At 37.1% G+C, this 16,061-nt stretch overlaps 1 protein-coding gene across 4 annotated transcripts; it reads left to right on the forward strand.

Moving 5' to 3' along the window:
- The first annotated feature begins 78 nt into the window (after positions 1 to 78).
- Positions 79 to 14,917, forward strand: LOC124836224 (RNA helicase family protein). 4 transcript variants are annotated; one of them, XM_088095674.1, is made up of 16 exons: positions 79 to 480; positions 1,128 to 1,273; positions 3,499 to 3,598; positions 3,672 to 3,884; positions 4,022 to 4,117; positions 4,412 to 4,687; positions 5,347 to 5,550; positions 5,654 to 5,809; positions 6,157 to 6,249; positions 11,686 to 11,900; positions 12,705 to 12,864; positions 13,063 to 13,336; positions 13,426 to 13,618; positions 13,733 to 13,919; positions 14,006 to 14,374; positions 14,640 to 14,917. In XM_088095674.1, the coding sequence occupies exons 1-16, from the start codon at positions 199 to 201 to the stop codon at positions 14,766 to 14,768; spliced, it is 3,093 nt and encodes a 1,030-aa protein (XP_087951800.1). In that variant the 5' UTR covers positions 79 to 198; the 3' UTR covers positions 14,769 to 14,917. The 4 variants fall into 4 exon arrangements, with proteins under 4 accessions (XP_087951800.1, XP_087951801.1, XP_087951803.1 ...); XM_088095675.1 differs by lacking the exon at positions 79 to 480 and having other exon boundaries at positions 1,130 to 1,273; positions 3,677 to 3,884; XM_088095677.1 differs by lacking the exon at positions 79 to 480 and having other exon boundaries at positions 1,132 to 1,273; positions 3,495 to 3,598.
- Positions 14,918 to 16,061: the final 1,144 nt, after the last annotated feature.

Here is a 16,061-nt window from a genome sequence, read left to right on the forward strand (position 1 = left end):
TTAAAATAAAAACCAAAGATGCAATATCTTAAAAATGGCACCACCCGAAGAATTAAACTTATTTTGTATTTCCGAGCCATGCCGTCAAACGGTTAGCTCACTCTCTCTGCCCAACACGTAGCATTTCACATTTCAGAGTGTTCCCACAAGCAAAAACGTTTAAGGCCATTGTTCCACTCTCAACTGTCTCTCATATAAATGCGTAGCAACCTTTTGCGCCCTACTTTGAACATATCCCATCGTAGCCTCGCTTTTCTGCACCTGCCCTCACCCAAATCTTTCCCCGCGAACCTTCCGATTTCCTCTTCCGTCATGGCCTACCGCCCCAACTACCAAGGCGGCGGCCGCAGGGGAGGATCCTCCGCCGCCGGTCGAGGAGGCGGCCGTCGTGGAGGTGGTGGAGGACGTGGCGGACGCGGCGAGCAAAGGTGGTGGGACCCTGTTTGGCGCGCCGAGCGCCTCAGACAACAACAAGCCGAGGTGAACTCGAATTAAAATTTAAGCTAATTAATAATTTTAAATGTTATCAATGTTCCAAGTTTATTACTATGATTATTATATTCTATTATTATGATTAGTAGTAGTTGTTGTTGTAGTAGTATCTATTGTGGAAAAAAAACTGTTAGATATAGTTCTTTAGCTTTCTATGCTGTTGTTGGATGATGAGTGAAGTTGCAAGTTTCACTTCTGTCATCTACTACATCCTTTTTTCTAAACCCTAAACCTGAACCCTTTAATGCTATTTTGTCAATGCATGAAGTTTATTATTACTGAGTGTTAGAGGTAGTTGCTTTTGTGGAAAAATAATATTTCGAAACAGTTCTTTAGTTGCTATTTGTGTTGTCTGATTAAAACAAGTTTCACCTTGATAATCTGGGAAATCCTTTTAAACAAACCTCTATTATGCAGATTATCTAAGTAAGTCTCTCTGGTCTTGAATGCAGAACAGTATTGACAGTTCGTATGGAGCTGTATTTAAGTTTTTTTTTTTCTGTTGTGTTTGATAATGGGCACTGCAAGTTCTGTATTGCTTTTGATTAATATTTTGTTCAATTTATGTGATTATATATATATATATATATATATATATATATATATATATAATATATATATATATATTTATGCAGAAGGAGGTGCTAGATGAGAATGAGTGGTTGGATAAGATAGAAAAGATGAAACGAGGAGGGGAGCAGGAGATGGTGATTAAGCGTAACTTTAGTATTGCAGATCAGAAAACCCTAGCTGATATGGCCTATCAGCATGAACTCTACTTGTATGTTTACTAGATACTTTTAATTGCTTCATCATTTATCGTGATAGTTAACTGGAACTTTGATTTCAATTTTGTATTTATGATGTTTTACTTTGACTGAGGATGTGCCATTGTTGATAAGAAAAGAAAAATGAGCATGGACAATGACACCTAAATCCTGTTATACACTTAGAGAGAGATAGAGATAGAAGAGAGAAAAGAGATAATGGGTAACAGTGACTAGATAGAGAGAAATTGAGAGTGTCAACTAGGTGCGTAATACATTGCTGAGTAGGTGTTTATGCATCATTCCTCATGAGAAAATCAATGGCTAATGTTTGACTCCACTTTGGTGTTTGTAATTAGTTTGGTTTGATGTTACATTAATGTTGTTGTGTGAATTAGGAATGTTCCAAGTTTGGGGTCGGTTTGAGGATTAGGCTACCAAACCATACGGCATATTCTTGAAATCCACAAGCCAACTATGATTTCTGATGAATTGAACAAGTATGTGTACTATAAAAGTAGGTCACTGGGCAGATACAATGTGGACATAGATTTTCAGTTTAACAACTTGCAGACTTATTGTATAGATTTTCAACTGTAACAGGGAAGCAACTCATTTTAAACAATGGTCCTATTTATGGGATTATTTTGTTTGAAACAAGATAAGTGAAATGACCTTGTGTTGAAAATTGTGAATGTTCATGGTAGGCCAAACTGCAAGTAATGGTGGCCTGTTTGGGTTTGACGCTGGGGTCAAGCAGTCCACAACAGGACTTAGGCGATACTATCACTTTGTAAACGTAGTATATTTAAATTTAAAATCGAAGCATAAATTATTGGCTTATTTTCCCCTCCGTGACTGTGGTTTGGACATTTGTTTTTAGTTGTAATGAGCACTGAACCAAATGGTACTATAAACATTGTTTGGTTTGAATTTGTTTTAGTACTGTACTTGGTCCATACAGTTTTTGGGCTGCCTTAAGGCACATATTGTACTTATCATAGTTGTCAATCATGCACTATCATGGGATGGCGGAGTGGCCAACCCCTCTCTTGAGGATGTCTTTGCAGTTCGGCTTGTTGTAGCAGCTGTCATGCCACCATTTGCCACTGATATTGCAGAAAAATTGCAACCAAAAGTGGGTTTTTACCGTTGAAAATACCCTGAAACCAGTGTTATTATAATTTATAGGGGTTGACAACTGGTAGAAACATTTATTGAGTCTTAGCCTTTCTGCTTGTCAATCTCCTTTCATTGTGTAGCCTGTCAAGGGTACCTGCAGCTTCTTTTCTTGGGTGATCTATTTCTCTGAAAGAAGGGAAAGGAAGGTGATGGCGGATGGGATGGGAGAAACTTATTAGGTTTCTTAGGATTTTGGGGTTGGTGGGTCTTAGGCATGAATATAAAATCCCACTCTCTACCCTAAACAGACTATGATTTTATGTTTTGCCTTTTTATCAATCATATAATATGTTATTATTAGACTATAGGATACTCTAATATTTGAGAACACTTAAAATATTAACCCATAATTATATGTTAAAAATATTATATAATAGAGATAAAATATATACTAAATGAAGTTGAGCTGTGTCCCTTTCTTCCCCACTGCTTTGACTTCATTCATACTCTTGTCAGCTAAGTTAACATATAAATAAGAATTGTAGTAATTAAATAGAATTAGTATAGTAAATGTAGTAACTTAATTATAACAATAATAAACTAAAGAAAGCGTAACAGAAATTAATAAACAGTAACAAGAATATAATAAACTAAATAAAACATAATATAATGCAATAAGCTAAATAAAAAAAATGTAAATAATGTAATAATACGAAATATATATAGTAGCTTAATGTGTAAAAAAAATATAAAAACTATTAAACAATACATGTATTGTTGTGTAATGCAAACTATATATGTGTAAAAGTCTAAAAGATGATAATAGTGGTCATCCCGCTCAGCTGCTGCTATCTAGTATTGATTACTATGGTACTTACACTAACAATATTATGTTGGTATCTAAAAGTGAGGGCTAGGCAACTATAATATAACATGTAACATAAATGCTTAAATTCCTAGTTATAATTGAATTTGTTGGAAATAATCATTTCTGGCATAGAATTTGCTACATATCGAACATAGATTTAATGGTACTTGTGAACATGTTGAGCTTAATCTGATTTTTCTGTTTTAACTAACATCTTAATGGCTTGACTTGTACTTTGGGCAAAGAAAGCCATGCTTACAGTAAAGGGAAGATTCTCGTTGTTAGCAAAGTTCCATTGCCTGATTATCGTGCAGATCTTGATGATCGTCATGGATCAACACAGAAAGAGGTGGAGTGTACCAGTCCTATTTCTACTTCTTTCTGCATGTAGAATTGTACTAACTTTGTTAAGTTTTTGGCAGATTAGAATGTCCACTGACATTGAGAGGAAAGTAGGAAACCTTTTGAATAGTTCACATTCAATGGGGGCAGCGCCATCTAGTCTGCATTCTGTGTCAGCTGACCTTGGACATAAACAATCTGCAATCACAATAAAAACCGTTTCTTCACAACATACTGATTCTTTTAAGGAGAAACTTAGTGTTGCGCTCAAAGAAAAGCAAGAACTTGCACAGGTAGATAAGGATTTGGGAGTAATTTGATCAGAATCCAATATCATTTGTTTGCAATTTTGCATCCATTGTGCCAATTACTTGACTGCTTTATGATCTATTTTAAACTTATACGAGGATTGGATATTATTTATGTACAGGCAAGTGATAGCTTGAAGGAAATGAAATCATTTAGGGAGATGCTTCCTGCATTTAAAATGAAGTCTGAGTTTCTAAAAGCCGTTCAAGAAAATCAGGTTGGCAGATATTTCTTATTTATCATGACAAAAATGGCTTATTTACTGTAGTTTATTGACTTGATTCATTTAGTAAGTCCTTAGGAAATAATATCTATAGATCTTAATGGAAATAATGAAAGTCAAACTTCAATACTAGATCTGGGGGTCGAGTAAATTGTGAATATGAATGATACATGGTCTGTTTGGACTTCTTTTCCTTCTTTGTTTATTGCTGATCCTGACTTATCATCAGTTGAAGTCATTATTGCTTTGGCTCTGCAACAGCATAAAGTTTGGCTTGTGTTTGCACAGGTATTAGTAGTTTCAGGAGAGACAGGTTGTGGTAAAACAACACAGTTGCCACAATTCATTCTGGAAGAAGAAATATCGTGTTTGCGTGGAGCTGATTGCAACATAATTTGCACTCAGCCTCGTCGGGTATCTGCTATTTCTGTCGCAACTCGAATATCTTCTGAGAGAGGTGAGAGTATTGGGGAAACAATTGGATATCAAATCCGTCTTGAATCAAAACGTTCTGCAGATACACGCCTGCTTTTCTGCACCACTGGTGTTTTACTTAGGCAGTTGGTAATATATGATTCCTCTAAAACTGAAAGTATCCTGTTTTAAGATGCAATTCCTTTCCAAACTTGTTTATGTATAGGTCTTTCTTCTATTGTGTCTAATTGGTACTTGCCTGAGGTTTTTATGTTCCTTGTGCTATTTTCCCTACATTTTTCTTTGGCAAGGGTGGGGAGGTTGGATGCCACTTATAGTAAATATAAACCCATTTTTATAAGCCGCCTTCTAATAGGACAAGCTTTTGACTTATGCGAGAGTTGGTGATGATTTTGTATAATGGTCAGAATTTGTTTCCTGCTATCACCATTATTCCAAATAAAAAAACATGAATTTCAACAATAGGTTTGTTTGTGATCTTAGTCTTAAAAGCTCATGTAAGAAGTTAAATATGAATTTATAAAACTAATCATGATCCTTCACCTTGTAGTTGAAGTTTTTGGGACAGTTTTTGATTGCAAATTGTGGAGTGGTGCTTGTATAGAACAAAAATAAAATTCATTCTATGAATAAAGGCTAGAATAGTTAGGTGATCTAGACTGGTCTGTAACTCAATTGGAAAGAGGTAAATATACCGTTCAGAAATTTGCAGCTATATCATGGGATGTTGTTATATTCCTTGCAACTAGTGGCTTTGACTTGTCTTTACTGTATTTGTTGGTTAATAGGTACAAGACCCAGACTTGAAAGGTGTTAGTCATTTGCTGGTGGATGAAATTCATGAAAGAGGCATGAATGAAGACTTTTTAATTATAATTTTACGTGACCTTCTTCCACGACGTCCAGATTTGCGTCTCATTTTGATGAGTGCCACTATTAATGCTGATTTGTTCTCTAAATACTTTGCAAATGCCCCAACAATACACATACCGGTATGCATTACTTTTTATTTCATATTAAGAAGTTATTTTATTTTATTTTTATTTCAATACAAATAAAATATTCCTTTTTTATTTTTTTGGTCATATGTGCCAGGGATTTACTTATCCTGTGGCAGAGTACTTCTTAGAAGATGTGTTGGAGAAATCTCGATACAGCATCAAGTCAGATTTTGACAATTATGAGGGGAATTCAAGGAGGAGAAGCAAACAACAGGATTCAAAGAAGGATCCCTTGACTGAAATGTTTGAGGTATGCATATTTGAACTATCAATCGATGTATTTACAATCTTCATGATATATAAGATGCTTTGAAGTTGACAGTTAATAATGTCCTGTTGGATGGAAAGCATTTCTCAGCGTTCTAATATTTTTTCTTTCAAAAGTAAAAGATACTTAAGCTTGATGAACATTTTTGGTATGAACTTTCTAGCAATGTATTTACTAGTCTTTTCTATGAATAAGTTATTTATTCTATTTCTTGTTCATTGTGATTTTCTCCTTATGTGTTGCATGGTTCTGTTACTAATTGATTAACCTCTCCTGTAATCACAGTATGAATAAATGTACATAAGATGCTCCACATATTGTTATTTCAGGATATAGATGTTGATACTAATTACAAAAATTACAGCTTGGGTGTAAGAAAATCTCTTGAAGCTTGGTCGGGTGTGCAGATTGATTTGGGATTGGTACGTGTTTTCACTTTATTTTGTCAGATCAATCTGTGTTTTATGAATTTAATTTATCAGCTGTTGGCTAAATCTCTTTCATCTTTCTCTTTTAGTGTTAGAAACTATGTGTGAATTTATCTGGTCAAGAGGTATCAGATGTTTGAATTTTTTTGCTGCAGATGGTGTAAAAGTCTTTTGAAACAATAAGTGGTTGGGAGAACTGTGTTGTATGCTTCATCTTATATATACAACGAGTTCATCTTATGTGTAATTATTTCAACAATTGTGTTGTATCAGCTTGGATGACTAACTTTAGGGATAATTTACAGCTATAAACTATGGTAGTATGATATGCTACAGTCGACTAATATTTTAACATTTGCTAACTGTTAGATGTTAAGATGTGTGTTTCTGTTATTTGGGCTTAGTCTATTATGTATTAAGGGCATTGGTCCATATCTTACAATATAAATAAATTACCCTATGTGTATGCAACACACACAAGGGATATTCTCTCCCAATCTTCTCTATTTCTCATATGGTATCTAGAGCACAGGAATAGTTCCAGTCAACTCCACGGTCTCCGGCACCCCTCACTGCCGCTGTTGCTGCCGCCGTCGCCGTCGTCGCTGCCGCCGCCGTCGCCGGAGTTCCAGAATCGACCGGCGACCACACCATCGGAATCGTCTCGGCCGGGCGACCACCGTCGTACGAAGATCGCGGCGAACGGACCTCCCACGCGCCTCCACGCGCCGCCGCAAGAGTCGCCGCTGTCGCCGCGCGTGCTGGCGCGTCGCCGGAGCTTTCCGCCGCCGATCAGCACTGCCGTGATCGCCTCCTCGCCCTCTTTCTGGATCTGTGGTCGTTGCGTCAATCGGAGCACTTTGAATTTTTAGGGTTTCTCCTTCCCTATGGCGTCTTCCTCGTCTACAAACACCTCTATTGGTGGCTCATCTTCTGATCCTTCAATATATACCAATTATGTGAATGTACACTTGTCCATTGACAAGTTAGATGACACAAATTATGCAACATGGGCGTCCGACATCAAACTTTGGTTGAAGAGTCAAGGGTACTTAGATCATCTTACTCAAAATGTGACTACTGCTCCCATAGATGACACTTCCCGCTGGATGAAAATTGATGCTCAGTTGTGCATTGTTATAAAGTCCACCATTCACTCCTCACTGAAACAAATGTTTCGATCCTATGAAACATGTTCAGAAGTATGGGCACAAGCGAAGTTGTTATACACCAATGACACTCAGCGTCTTTATGGTGTTTGTCAGGACCTATTAACTGTTATTGGTCCGCGCAATCCTGGTCCTATGGCAGAATATTTGGGTAAAATTCATGCCCTTCTTCATGACTTTAATGATATATTACCTCCTGCTTCCACTCCTGCTGAAGAATTGGAACAACGATCAAAGTTCTTCATGTTGTTGGCATTATACGGACTCTCTGATGATGTTTCTCATGTCCGTGATCAGATTTTGGGTTCTCCTGTCATACCCAACTTTACTTCTACTTGTTCTGCTCTTTTGCGTATACCGAGCAAACCAGTCACTGAGACATCCCCTCATACTGATGATTCCTCTGTTATGGCTGCTCAACGTGATGATCGAAGTCGGTCTCGCAAGCCAAGTAAAGGACGTCCAAAATGTGACCATTGTGGCAAGTTAGGCCACAAAATTGATAGATGTTATGCTCTCCATGGATGTCCTCCTCGACCTGTAGCAATGGCAAATTCTGATCCACCTCCCCGATCACCGTCTGCAGACCATCCTACTTCATCTAATATCGTAGACAAACCTGCAATCTTTAACGAATTTCTCAAATGGTATGAGGATCATCAGCACTCTTGTTCCACTACATCTGCATCTGTTGCACGTACAGGTACACCTTTTGTTGGTCTAACTCACTCCCTTGGACCTTGGGTCCTTGACTCAGGCGCCACCGATCATATCACTGGTAACAAGTCCTTGTTTTCTTCCTTGTCATGTCCGAATAATTTACCCTCAGTAACAATGGCTGATGGGTCTAGAGTCTCATCTCATGGTATTGGTACTGTTAATATTTTTCCATCCATATCCATTGATCATGTACTTTATGTCCCTGGGTCTCCCTTCAACTTATTGTCCATTAGTCGTTTAACTCGTACTCTTAATTGTGTTATTTCATTTACTAAAGATTCTGTTTGGTTGCAGGACCGGAGTTCGAAACACATGATTGGCACAGGATGTGAGTCTCATGGCCTTTATCATCTCCGCCCTTCTCCACATGTTGGCGTTGTCATGGAGTCACCATCCCTTCTTCATGCTCAGTTCGGTCATCCCAGTCTTGCCAAACTACAACAACTTGTCCCGAGGTTGTCCACATTATCAAGTTTGTCGTGTGAGTCTTGTCAGTTAGGGAAGCATATTCGTAGTTCCTTTCCTCGTAGTGTCTCACAACGGGCGTCGTCTCCTTTTTCATTGGTTCATTCTGACATTTGGGGACCTAGTCGTGTTAAGTCCATTTTAGGTTTTCAGTATTTTGTTACCTTTATTGATGACTATTCCAGATGTACTTGGTTGTTTTTAATGAAGAATCGTTCTGAGTTGTTTTCTATTTTTCAATCTTTTTTCAATGAAATAAACACACAATTTGGGGTTTCTATTCGAAATTTACGTAGTGATAATGGCCGTGAATACCTTTCTCAACCGTTTAAACAGTTTATGGCTTCTCATGGCATTCTTCACCAAACCTCATGTGCTTATACCCCTCAACAAAATGGGGTGGCTGAGCGCAAGAATAGACACCTTATTGAAACAACTCGTACACTTCTTATTCATGGTCAAGTACCCTCCCGTTTTTGGGGTGATGCAGTTCTCACAACATGTTATCTTATCAACCGCATGCCATCTTCCGTCCTAGATAACAAAATCCCTCATTCTATCTTATTTCCTCAAGACCCTCTGCATCCATTACCTCTTCGAGTTTTTGGGTCTACATGTTTTGTTCATGATTTTAGTCCTGGTCTTGATAAGTTATCTCCTAGGTCTCACAAATGTGTCTTCTTAGGATTTCCACGGTCACAAAAGGGCTATAAGTGTTTTTCCCCTTCCCTCAATCGTCATTTTATCTCTGCTGATGTCACTTTTGATGAGTCTTCTTTTTACTTTTCACATCTATCTTCTAGTTCTGTACCTCTCCCTGTTACTGTTGATATTCCTCTTATATGTGATCCTCCTGGTGATGCTCCACCCATTTTGTCTTCTCCTTCTTTAGACTCTCCTTCACCACAGGATCATCCTTCACCTTCACCTTCACTTCCGGTGCCGCCTCATGTGTCTCCTCCGGCTCCAGCAACTGAGTCTGACTTGCCTATTGCCCTCCGTAAAGGTATACGCTCTACCCGTAACCCTTCACCCCATTATACTGTTCTTAATTACAACAGATTATCTCCATCTTTTTATGCTTGTCTCTCATCCATTTCTTCTGTGTCAATTCCCAAATCTGTGAGTGATGCCTTAACTCATCCTGGTTGGCGTCAAGCTATGATGGATGAATTAAGTGCTTTACAGGAAAGTGGAACTTGGGAGCTGGTCCAATTACCATCTGGAAAGTCTGTTGTTGGTTGCAGGTGGGTGTATGCTATCAAGGTTGGTCCTGATGGCACGATTGATGGTCTGAAAGCTCGACTGGTTGCCAAAGGCTACACACAGATTTTTGGTTTGGATTATGGTGATACTTTTTCTCCAGTGGCAAAAATGACCTCTGTTCGCCTCTTCATTGCCATGGCCGCTCTTCGCCAATGGCCTCTTTACCAACTTGATGTCAAAAATGCTTTCCTCAATGGTGATTTGCATGAAGAAATTTATATGGAGCAACCGCCTGGCTTTGTTGCTCAAGGGGAGTCATCTGGATTGGTATGTCGTCTTCGCAAATCCTTATATGGCCTAAAACAGTCTCCTCGGGCTTGGTTTGGTAAATTCAGTTGTGTTGTTCAACAATTTGGTATGTCTCGCAGTGAAGCGGATCATTCAGTGTTCTATCGCCACTCGAGTGCTGGATGTATCTACTTAATAGTGTATGTCGATGATATTGTTCTCACAGGAAGCGACTATCTTGGCATCTCTCAGATGAAACAACACCTTTGTCATCATTTTCAAACCAAAGATCTTGGCAAACTCCGGTACTTTTTGGGTATTGAAGTAGCACAATCCAATGATGGTATTGTCATATCTCAGAGGAAGTATGCGTTAGACATCTTGGAGGAAACAGGGTTAATGAACCGTAAATCTGTTGAGACACCTATGGATCCTAACATCAAACTCCTACCAAATCAGGGGGAGCCTTTCTCAGATCCTGAACGGTACAGAAGACTAGTTGGTAAATTAAACTATCTTACTGTTACGCGTCCTGACATTTCTTTCGCAGTTAGTGTGGTGAGTCAATTTCTAAACTCCCCATGTGAAGACCATTGGGATGCAGTTGTTCGCATACTGAAGTATATTAAAAGATCACCTGGAAAAGGTTTGCTATATGGCCCTAACAACGATACAAAAATTGTTTGTTATTCAGATGCTGATTGGGCTGGTTCCCCTTCTGATAGGAGGTCTACTTCTGGATATTGTGTCTCTATTGGTAGCAACCTGATATCTTGGAAAAGTAAGAAGCAAAGTGTTGTGGCAAGGTCTAGTGCAGAAGCAGAATATAGAGCTATGGCATCAGCTACTTGCGAGCTTGTGTGGCTTAAACAATTGCTTAGTGAATTGAAATTTGGAGATGTCACTCACATGATACTTATATGTGATAATCAAGCTGCTCTCCATATTAGCTCTAACCCTGTCTTCCATGAGAGAACCAAACACATTGAAGTTGATTGTCATTTCATTCGAGAAAAAATCATATCCGGAGATATCAAGACTGAGTTTGTTAACTCAAGCAACCAGTTGGCAGACATATTCACTAAGTCCTTACGAGGACCTAGAATTGATTATCTTTGTAACAAGCTTGGAACATATGATTTATATGCTCCAGCTTGAGGGGGAGTGTTAGATGTTAAGATGTGTGTTTCTGTTATTTGGGCTTAGTCTATTATGTATTAAGGGCATTGGCCCATATCTTACAATATAAATAAATTACCCTATGTGTATGCAACACACACAAGGGATATTCTCTCCCAATCTTCTCTATTTCTCATACTAACGAACCTAGATCAGTATTCCAACAATCTTCTACTTGATTTTTCTCTTGCAATGAATCATGCATTCAGTGACAGTATCCTTTGTTGCTACCATTGCTCTGTTTCTTACTGTTTTTATCACGGATGTGGCTGTATACATTCATTGAAGTTTTGATCATGAATTTTTAGTAAGGTAGCAATATTGTTTTCCCTGTTCCTTTTTCCCATGTTGTGGGATTCTTTTTATAGTGTGCCTGTGTCATTTTATTCCTATGATGTTTCAGGTAGAGGCTACAATTGAATATATATGTCGGAATGAAGGTAGTGGAGCAATTCTTGTATTTCTCACTGGCTGGGATGAAATCTCTAAACTACTTGACAAACTTAAAGGAAATAACTTACTCGGAGACCCTCACAAGTTTTTGATCCTTCCTTTACATGGTTCAATGCCAACTGCCAACCAATGCGAAATATTTGATCGTCCTCCTCCAAACAAGAGGCAAGCATGTTTCTTTTGTCAATTTCATTTTATATCGTCTTCCATTTTAGAAATATGCTTGGAGAAGTTCATGAGTAGAAACATGCTCTATAGATGAAGGGGATAAAGATCAAGCCAGAAGCCAAACTACATATTGGACCTGAATGTGGGGATCTGGTGAATTTAGACTGGTTGATCTAGTTTCCTTGGTTTTATTTCAGGGATTTTCCCGTATAAACTGTACTATTGCTAACTTACCAAATTCAGAAGTAGCTTAAGATAGATTCCAGTTGAAGGCATTTTGTCTTTATTAATAAGAAAAGCTTAGGTTCGCAAGAAACTTAAGTTGTCCTCAAAATATAATAATTTGGAGAAAGGCTCCAACATATTAATAATAATATATGTGAAACTGAATATTATTGTGCATTAGTGTCAATTTGCAGAATTTAACAACTGATAATGATATAATGAAACATGTTAATTGCTAGAGGAAGATTGTTTCTGGGAAAAAAATGTTGTCCAAAGGTGTGGCTGTTCATTAACTTGAAATGACCATGGGAAATTAGGTACCTATTGAATAACCATCTATCAATTGGTTCCAGGAGCTGAGTCCATTTAAGGGGCCTTGCATAATCTAAACTCTTGGAAAACCTAACTTCTTGCATTGATATTTTTTCTGCTTTGTTTTGTGCTTTACTGTATTGACACTGTAATTGACTTTTTGCTTTACTGAATATACATCAAATGATCTGTTACGATGTGAGTTATTTTACTCTTTTGTATATTTGGTTTTCTTGACATTTGATTGTTATTTTGCTGTTGTAGGAAAATTGTTCTGGCAACAAATATTGCTGAGAGTAGCATCACCATAGATGACGTTGTGTATGTCATAGACTGTGGCAAAGCGAAGGAGACCAGCTATGATGCTCTAAATAAGCTTGCCTGCTTGTTGCCATCATGGATTTCAAAGGCTTCAGCTCATCAGGTATTGAGGTTGTTCAATATATTTTTCACAGCATATATATTGCTCCCATTGAACATGTTACTCTTCAGGCTGAGCCCCTTATTTGTTAAACATTGTATTTGACTCTAATCCCTTGCTCCCCTCCCTTCGCCATTTCCAAAAATATAAGACGGAGAAACATGCAATGTTTTACTTTTACTAATCGGTAGACTTTTCCAGAGACGTGGACGAGCTGGTCGAGTGCAACCTGGAGTTTGTTATAGGTTATACCCAAAACTGGTCCATGAAGCAATGCCTCAATACCAGTTAGCTGAAATCCTCCGAACACCTTTGCAAGAGTTGTGCCTTCATATTAAAAGTTTGCGGCTTGGAACTGTGGCATCATTTTTAGAAAAGGCACTTCAACCACCAGATCCTTTAGCTGTTAAGAATGCTATTGAACTTCTTAAAACAGTTGGGGCATTAGATGAACACGAGGAGCTCACTCCACTGGGTATATTATGCTGAATAAGTTTGTCTCCTTAAGCAATAGAGTCTAGATTTGGGATGTTATCTGAGGCTTAGCTAATTTGATACTTACAGGTCGCCATCTTTGTAACATACCTTTGGACCCAAACATGGGAAAGATGCTTCTCATGGGCTCTATCTTTCAGTGCCTCAATCCTGCCTTAATTATTGCTGCTGCTCTTGCTTACCGCAACCCATTTGTCTTACCCATAAACAGAAAAGAGGAAGCCGATGCGGCAAAGCAATCTTTTGCTGGTGATTCTTGCAGGTAAGTCCATCATATTGTTCTAGAAAATTGTTCCTTTCAGTAGTGCTCATTCAATTTTTACTGCATCAATCATGCTAGTTCTCAATTATAATATAGATATATTTTTTGACTCAGTGATCACATAGCCCTTCTCAAAGCTTTTGAGGGATGGAAGGATGCAAAACGAAGTGGGAATGAGAAGCAGTTTTGTTGGGATAATTTTCTGTCCCCTGTAACCTTGCGGTTGATTGATGATATGAGGATGCAGTTTCTCAATTTATTATCTGACATTGGATTTGTTGACAAGTCCAGGGGACCTAATGTAAGCCCCTGTTCTGTTTCAAATGTATGGCTAAATTCTGAGCAAGTATTAGGAAAACGGTTATCAAACATATGATGTCTTTGCAGGCTTACAACCAGTACAGTCACGATTTGGAGATGGTTTGTGCAATTCTTTGTGCCGGGCTCTACCCCAATGTTGTGCAGTGCAAAAGAAGAGGGAAAAGGACAGCATTTTACACTAAAGAAGTAGGGAAGGTTGACATCCATCCTGCTTCTGTTAATGCTGGGGTTCATCTCTTTCCTCTGCCGTACATTGTGTATAGTGAAAAGGTGAAAACAACCAGCATCTATATTAGAGACTCTACGAATATTTCAGATTATGCCCTACTTCTATTTGGTGGTAATCTAGTCCCCAGCAAAAGTGGTGAGGGCATTGACATGCTTGGAGGTTACCTTCATTTCTCTGCTTCAAAAAGTGTTATCGAGTTAATAAGGGTAATGTTCCCCCTGACTTTTCCCAGCAAATCTCTTATGTTTTGGCTTTATTACTTGAAGAGATGATCTCACAATGGTTATTTGTTACAAAAACAAACGTATATATGGTAAAATCTGCAGTTAATTCAATTTCAACTATTGATTTTCTAACCAAGTGCTATTATTGGATTTTATCCTCTAAAGTGCACTCCTCGATTTAGAGGATCCTAATCTTAATTTTACCCATACTAGAGCATAACGATCTCTCGGTAATGGAATAATGCAGAAATTACGTGGGGAGCTTGACAAGCTTCTGAACAGAAAAATTGAAGAACCTGGATTTGACGTTTCTTCAGAAGGAAGGGGTGTGGTTGCCGCTGCTGTTGAGTTACTGCATAGTCAAGTCATTAGATAATTTCCTTTTCCAGGGCTAAATCATGCTGTTCTGAGTCCTGGCATTCATTAAATATAAATTTTTGCGATTTTGGTAAAGTTTTTATTGATTGATAGCATTGGAATTTATCTAGAATATTTATGTGCAATGTCTGATTTCTTTGGTTAAAAGGAAGATAATGATGGGAATAAGTTTACCCAACCAAGGTTTTGTCTAAATAGGTTTCGCCTTTTTAAAATTTCAAAGCACAGGTTATTTTAAGTTTTGACCTTGATTTTTAAAAAATCTTGGTTTGGCTTATTTCATGTTAAAATTTTAAAATATCTAAATAGGATAATAAGCTATTAAGTAAATGGGATTATTTTTAAATAGAAGTTTAATAATGATAACTCTAAACCGTAATAAAATTGAAAATAGGTAGGCTGTATGCAATGAGTAGAGAATAGTTTGTCTATATTGTACAAAATTAATTTAAACTTTTGATAGGACTGTTTGTATGCATTATAATGACACTTTATTTTAAAAAAGTCATCTTTAAATAAATTTATTGTCGTTAATTTAAATATAGATGAACATATTTAATATTTAAAAATGGAAAAGTGTTAAATGACATTGGTATAATTTTAGTAGGGTTACACCAGTTCTCAATCATATTCGTGATTATATAAGTGGAAGATGCTAGTTTTGTATTGATAGAAATAAAAAAAATTATTTTTATTTATTTGAACGTTCGATTCTTAACTTGTAGTGTGTTTCTCCATTTATAATCTCCCTTTATATTTTTAAATTTAACATTTGCTGGTTCTTTGTTTACATTTGTGCAAGTTTATATTCCATATATTTTCTTTGATTTATTTGGTTTAAAACTTGGAGTTAATGTATTCTTCTTTCTTTATCAAGTGGTATAAGAGTTTTTATTTCAAACCAAGTTAAAATGTGGTTTTTTCCAACCAAGTTTCTAATATAAGTTTTCCTTGTTCTTATTCCAAACTCGGTTATGCGTGTCTTGAGACATCAATTCAAATAGATGTTATACTTATTACAAAAACTAAATTACCGAGAATCTAATTAATCTTGAAGAGCATCCACAGAACATATTCTTACACAATAATTCTTACTTAGTTTTACAATTTTTTTTTAATGTAAAAAGTGTTACGACTGTTTAATAATTAAAAATGGAATTAAAAAAAATAATAAAAGCATTTGTTTCTTCATATATAATTTGTCATATTTTAAAATTTAAAATTAATAATTTTTAATTTTCCTAAATTTATTCATAGTAACTATTGGAAAATGCAAAAAGATGCCCAGTTT

Source organism: Vigna umbellata, chromosome 8 (genome assembly GCF_029865625.1).
Source record: "Vigna umbellata cultivar VRB3 chromosome 8, Vumbellata_1.0, whole genome shotgun sequence".
In the NCBI taxonomy this organism is placed as follows: Eukaryota; Viridiplantae; Streptophyta; class Magnoliopsida; order Fabales; family Fabaceae; genus Vigna; species Vigna umbellata.